Here is a 6,992-nt window from a genome sequence, read left to right as displayed (position 1 = left end):
AAAATGTTAAATTTTTACGGTTTTACAGTTTTTTTTTTTGTATTACCTTGTTACAAGTTTTACCAATCCCAAATTTGTATCCCAATTCCAAAGAAATAGTTTTTCTAAACATATTTTACAGTTTTTGCATTTCAAATTTATAAAATACTTAAAATTTAGGATATTTCGAACTTATAAACTTTAAATATTCATACAAGGTATGAATATCATTATACCTGTTAGTAATTCTGTTTAGAAAAAACTTTGAAATACTAAAAGTTACCTAACTGGTGTAATTAAAGTCAAAGTTATCTGTATGGATATTTTTGTTTTCACGAGTTTAAAATGTCTTACATTGTACCTATTTATAAAGTTGAAAATGTGCATATAATTGGAAAAATATTTTCGCATTAAAATCCATTTCTAGATCGACATAAATTATTTTCATGAATCTTGTTACGCAACGCTAGAATAGAAGTTCAGTTCTTTATAAGACAACTTACTGCGTTGTCTTATAATAGACTTAACCAATTTGGGTTTTATATTACTAGATTTTTACAATTTTATAGAAAGATGACAATAATACATGTACAGTTAGTACAATGTTCAACTAAAATAAAATTTTACTGTGCACCGTCAAATTTTGTTATAAATTTGATACACAATTCTAAACGCTGTAAACTGTTGTTAACGGATTAGACTCTAGAATGGGAATGAACAACTTCGGAGGGTAAATTTTAATGACCTTATTGATAAATTGATTGATGATACATTTTTGTAAATTCCGCTGAACTTCACTATAATTGAAAATTGGGATAAAATGTCAGAGGTTGTGAACAACATCGATGATAATACCATAGGTGTTTATAAATGTGTTTTAAATAACATTTTTTTGTATTTAGAGTCGAGCTAGTATATTATAAACAAAAGAACAAATTTATAATTCAATACAAATTTTGTTTTCTTATATCCCGAACTTTTTTGTAGCAAATGTGGATACTATGACCATTAAAGGAAACATTAAAAGCGTTAAAATTAAAATACAATACGAGTTGTTGGGTTAAAAAAACAAATGAAGATCTCACTTCCGCCACAGTTATGTCTTGTTTTTGTGGGAATAATAATAAGAGTAGATGTGGCAAAGAATTTACAAGTGTGATAAATGTGTTAGTTCATAAGCACACTACAAGGAAAAGAGTTGACAGAAATCTCAAAGCTACTAGCTTAGTGACTTTTATGTAGTTGAATAAACTTAATCCCCGGTATCAAAAACAAAACACTTGTATAACGGTGTTTGTTCAGCACAATTCTCAAATAACACTCTTCTTACGTAACTCAACAAATAGTTACATCTGAGCGCTATAAACACAGACACAGCTAGCTGCAAACCACTTTACTCAGTATCTATTCGTGCCTTATTTCTACAGCAGGATGTGTTCAGTTTTACTAGTTGTCGTTACGACTCTATTTTTTCCTTTTTCAGTACTCAGTGACAGTGATCAGGAGATGAATGTTAACGAACATATTGATCAGATGCTCGTAGACTTGCGGAACTCGATCATTTACGACGGGACAGATATTTTTCCACTGGATGATTTTGAGGACAAATTTGAGAAGAGGGTGTCGAGGTGGGTTAAAGCTAAGGGGAGTTTCAAAGCTACTGGGGGGAGTGTCAGATCTCTTTCATCGGTGCAGAGGACCGGAGATGCTACTGTCTCTGCGACACCGACCAGCGCCACCTTCACACTCCACTTGGGTCTTGGCCAGATGGAAGTCTACTATGATCACTACAGAGCATCCTTCCTGAGCGCGAGAGTATCAGGAGATGTGCGTCTAACAGTCCGGAGATTCTCCATTCTGATAGCTGTGACCCTGCAGCTGAATGATGACGAGTGCAAGGCGATCCTGGATACATCAACTGTAGAATATCTCGATGGTATAGACGTAGAAATATCTGGCCTCGGCCCACTCAACTGGGCATTTGAGAAGATATCAGAGCTAATGATATTAAGATATAAGAACGATATTCAGTATCGTTTACAGAGGGAGTTGACTGAAAAACTCAAAACATTTATGACCAAGCAGTATTTTTGTGATGTCGTGTACTACTTCTAAAGTGAAAAGGTAGGCATACACATAAATAAAGTTTTTTTTTTCATTATAATGCAAGGCATCAAAGTTTCTAACCCAAAACTTTGTTGGTATGTAAAGTATTTCTCAAATTATTGTCCCCCTTTGCCATTATATATGAAATTATTTACGCTTTGCTCTATATCTAACCCTAATATCATAGGTATTTAAATTTATTAGCCTACTGTTTTGTCGTTGATTGAATTATTTCGTCTTTACTTCAAACAAATCCAATTTTCCTAGTTTTTTGGACTGGTGTGTTGAATAGTACTAGAATATCAAGCCACATCGATAGTTTAATGTCTCTGAAAGTAAAAATCATGCAAAACAATATAATGATGTATATTTATAATACAAGTCAAACGTCTTAAAACATAGCAGCAAATATAATAATTCTTATTATTCGTTTGTGTTTTTAAAGATATAACAAGGCCTACGTCAAAAGCAATTGAAACATGATTGATTGTTGATAAACAAATCGCTTGAGATGTACAGTCAACATCATTAACAACAATCACCGAGCGATCATTATCAGGGAATGTTTGTAGTCAACACCACTGATGTCCGCAATCAGTCATCGATCTCTATTACACTTCAGATTGATCTGAATGGAGATAAGAATTCTATATAATGCTTTGGTCACTAACACTGCTGTCATGAATGAACAAAATAAGGAAATAAAATCTACTTTAAAAGGTAATGTGGGATCTAGGTAAATTATGAAGTGGCCATTAAAACAAAATTGCAATCATTAATTTGTAAATATTAATTTTCCGTTTAATTGTAATGAAATTATAAGTTCTTGATAGATTTATGCGTTCATTAACTTTGTTTCTCTCAGCCTCATAAGATTAAAACAAATGTGTCTTTATATACTATATCTTGGGGAAAATTAAACAAAACTTTTTTATTCAATTTTTCTTTACTTATAATTGAAAGTGGAAAAAACTATCATTAATACATTTATTGATACTTATAATTGGTACTTATAAACAGTTCCAATTCGTAATTCACGTAGGAAATTGTTAAAAAATTAAAATATATAAAACCTTAAATATACCTTAAGAAAATTATTGTGTAATAAACTTTTCGAAATATCATTTTCTTTTTACCAATCATTGTTTATAATGGGAAGGTTAAATATTGTAAGTGAGGGGTTTCACCACTGTTTTATTAGTTTGTTTTATGCCGTACTATTAGACTATGTATGTTTTAAGTATTATATAAGTATTAAGTCGTTAAAACTAATGTAGGAAGTTTTCGTTCCTATAAAACACTTCTTAGAAAGGATTTTTAAGAAATAGGTCTTCCAAGAAATGTCAAACTTCTTAATTTAAACTTTATATGAAGTAATTTTTTGGGTACTCGCGTTCTTCTCCAGAACAGGGTGTAAAGTAGCCTGGACAACATGTTCCAGGAGCGTCTCCCCTAATTTGCTGACAGCCCGGAATCTCATTACACTACTCCCTTTTCCACCCCTTTCATCCCCCTCCCGTTACAAACCCATCCACTTTTCCGATAACGTGAAAGCGTAAACACTTTTCATATTTTAAAACCTTAAAATAATACTTCTTATTCATTGGTATCGAATTCTGAATGTACATTGCAAAAACAGAAACTTCAAATGTTAAAAGGGTGCATTATTTTCACTTACGTAAAACACTTTTCGAGGCTAAATTACTAATACATAATCCAATTATTTTAATGCAAAAGAAGTAGAATGAAATAACTGGTTTCTGATCAATTGATCTACGATCATCAGGACAAAACGTGGTGAAAGATGTAAAGAAAGATGACCCACTGTGACGGTCGAGTCTTATTGTGAGCAGCATTTCGTTATTTATGGTTCAATCCACCTCGCTCTCAATGGTTTTTTTCTCTTTTCAACTTCAATTGTGGATATGAATCAACCACCCTTTGCTACAAATGTAGAGCCAATACACTATGTATACTAACACTATCTTCATTAAATTTTAGTGCTAGCAAAAGCAAAGAATATATCTGGTTAAACAATATACAAAGTACTTAATTAATAATAATTATGTACTTGCTAAAGGTACTACGAAATACGACCTGGTCTTGATAGGAACTGAAATTATGAGCTAAAATTAAAAAGAAAAAATGGAACCACGAACCTATAACAATATATGAACTTAATTTAAGACACTTGCAATGATACATAATATATTATTGGATGACTGTTCACGAAGCCTTTCATTAGAAGAAAATAAAATGTTCTGTTTGTCTGTTTATCTGTCTGTCCACAAGAAATCTCATAATGAACTGACCTATAGACTAGAAACTTGCACCAAGCTTAATTTGTATATAAGCAACACTCGGTTCAATGATAGTGAATGACTGTTAATGAATATTTTTAATTGAACTTTTATGTTTAATCGTGATGGTAATGAGAAATTGACAGAATAAATCAAGCACCGTAAATCCGTATGAGATTTTACCATGTCAAATATTAACACATGTAGGCTAATTGCCCCAGAAGATACACAACCTTTTCGTGAATTCATACGTAGATTTCTATTATTAAAACTCCGATATGCAATAAAACTTCACGAAATTGTGGACATATCAGTAGCAAGATATCTTAAGAAAGTTTTCACCAGTAGATTTTTTAATTTTGCATTAAACTTCGTTTGTACAATCAGAAATGTTTTTTATGAATCCTGTTACACGACACGTGTTGTGTATCCTTTTGTCTTGTTGTATAACATACTTAATCGATTCAAGTTTTGTATAACTTGAATGGAGTCCGTTAGAAGACAAGAAGTAGAGCCTACCTAAGCTCGTAGAGACGACGGCTGTCTGATGCAATTGAGTTACAGGCCTCATTAATTCCATCCTCCATAAGATCGTAATTCCAGTAAGGAGTTTTCCTTTGAAGAATTTTAATCATTATACTGTATAAACGCTATAAGTTCGACTTATACTAGCCTATGTTAATCGAAGGATCCGACATGCTCTGAAATCGTCTTGTCCTCCAATTTTCTCTAATGCTTTTGTAACCTTCCTTAATCCTGGCTTGATATTTTGACAATCCTAAACAATAATTCTGTCTTCCTTTAGGTTGGATATTTATGTCTTAAAATATAGTTTAAAATTAATTTCTTCTTTGAAGGTTCTAATTGATTTCGTGGTTGGAGAACATTTTTATCCTAAATTCGATGCCCGTTAAGACAACTTTCCTACATTTCCTAAAAAGGAAAACAGTGTTTGACCACTCCTTATGAGGTTACAAGCAATCGAAGCAGAAAAGTGACATAATTTTAAGTTATTAAAATTAAAATTTATTAAAAACAAAACAATAGGAAACATATAACTTTATTAATGTATATTTAATTTAAAAAAATGGAATTTCCTTAATTAATATATTAATAAAAACATGTTCCTCCCTGAAATTATAACTCATGTACATATACATTAAATTTTAAATTTGTGTCTCTAGATTTTTTTTAACTGATAAAAAATTGGCTAAATACCATATTTTTTGCCAGCAATTTCACGAGTGATCCAAAAGAATGTATTTACGTTTTCTGTATTCATTACCGGAAAGGGATCTAATATGGAAAAATGTTTCCCAGATCCAAAATTTACTGTAACACCTTAAATTTTGCTAAATACCATATTTTTTGCCAGCAATTTCACGAGTGATCCAAAAGAATGTATTTACGTTTTCTGTATTCATTACCGGAAAGGGATCTAATATGGAAAAATGTTTCCCAGATCCAAAATTTACTGTAACACCTTAAATTATCTTTAAAGAACACGTATTGGCCAATTTTGATCAAAAATGGGAACCAATAACAACTACATCTCTAGACGTAAATCGTCAAAAATATTTAATAAAAAAAAAAAATGAAAACTGATGTTTTATGACTAAGTACATTCTGCTTCAAGAAAAATGTGTTAGCAATAAACATTCTACGCCAATTATAATTCTCCTCCTGATTGCATAAATTGTAATCCACAATATATCTTATATTTTGTTTAAAGATTGTTTTTGAGAATGAAAGGATTGTAAAGGAAACAGGATTTTTGCCGGACATCGGGTTGCAGATCTCGAAACTGATTGTGTTATTATCACCGAACGATGGCAAATGTCCGGAACATCATGATTCCTGTACAATACCTATATCATAATTTTATGACGAGGAAGCTATGTTTGAAAATGTTAGAAAAGTCTTTGTATTTTGACGAGGATAAATTGTGATAATGGGTCCAATTTTACGACAGCTCAAAATATGGTAATGTATTGTTCATATATTGGTTTATAATGTTCAATACACTTGCTTCATAGATTATTTTTTTTTTTATAGATTTAAGGAATTTCAGCTAAACTTTGACTGATGTATACTTTACCGTATATAATATAGAGTCTTTTGTGTATAATATTTTATTATATAATATCTAGTTGTTTACTATAAACTGTTGTTAGCTTATAAGAAGTATATTAAGACTACGTAATATAAAATGTGTAAATAAAAGCGGTGTAATTCTTTAAAAAAATTAAAGTTAGCTGAGAGAAACTGAGATATCATTTTCCTTTCCACTCACGTAAACATTAATTTCACTTTAAAAGGTGATAAGTTTGTTTTCTGATTTGCTTCGAGAAGAATAGCGTTGTGAACATTTATTTAGATAAGAATAATTGAATTTGTTTAAATAAATTGAAAATGGTCTGTTTACATGAATAAACATTTTGGGAAAACTGTAATACACAAGAGAGGGAAGTTCTACTTAGTACTAAGCATCAATTGTTTTAAATAAGCTTGTTTTAAACATATCTGCGTTTTACATGTATAATTTATAGCAATGCATGCTCACAAGGTAAACTAAGTTATTAGTCCAAAAGAAGTTTCTCTTTTACA

General features: G+C 31.0%; 1 protein-coding gene across 1 annotated transcript; it reads left to right on the top strand.

Annotated features, from left to right (window-relative positions):
• The first annotated feature begins 1,073 nt into the window (after positions 1-1,073).
• Positions 1,074-6,650, top strand: LOC124353156. Its single transcript, XM_046803022.1, has one exon. It carries the CDS (start codon positions 1,411-1,413, stop codon positions 2,092-2,094), a length of 684 nt encoding a protein of 227 aa, XP_046658978.1. The 5' UTR covers positions 1,074-1,410; the 3' UTR covers positions 2,095-6,650.
• The last annotated feature ends 342 nt before the right edge of the window (positions 6,651-6,992 follow it).

Source organism: Homalodisca vitripennis, chromosome 1 (genome assembly GCF_021130785.1).
Source record: "Homalodisca vitripennis isolate AUS2020 chromosome 1, UT_GWSS_2.1, whole genome shotgun sequence".
NCBI lineage: Eukaryota > Metazoa > Arthropoda > Insecta > Hemiptera > Cicadellidae > Homalodisca > Homalodisca vitripennis.
The sequence above is the reverse complement of the archived record's forward strand: the minus strand, read 5'-3'. Positions and strand labels throughout refer to the sequence as shown.

Excerpts from the sequence above, each read along its gene's own strand:
- LOC124353156 (XM_046803022.1), top strand. The coding sequence starts at position 1,411 with ATGTGTTCAGTTTTACTAGTTGTCGTTACGACTCTATTTTTTCCTTTT.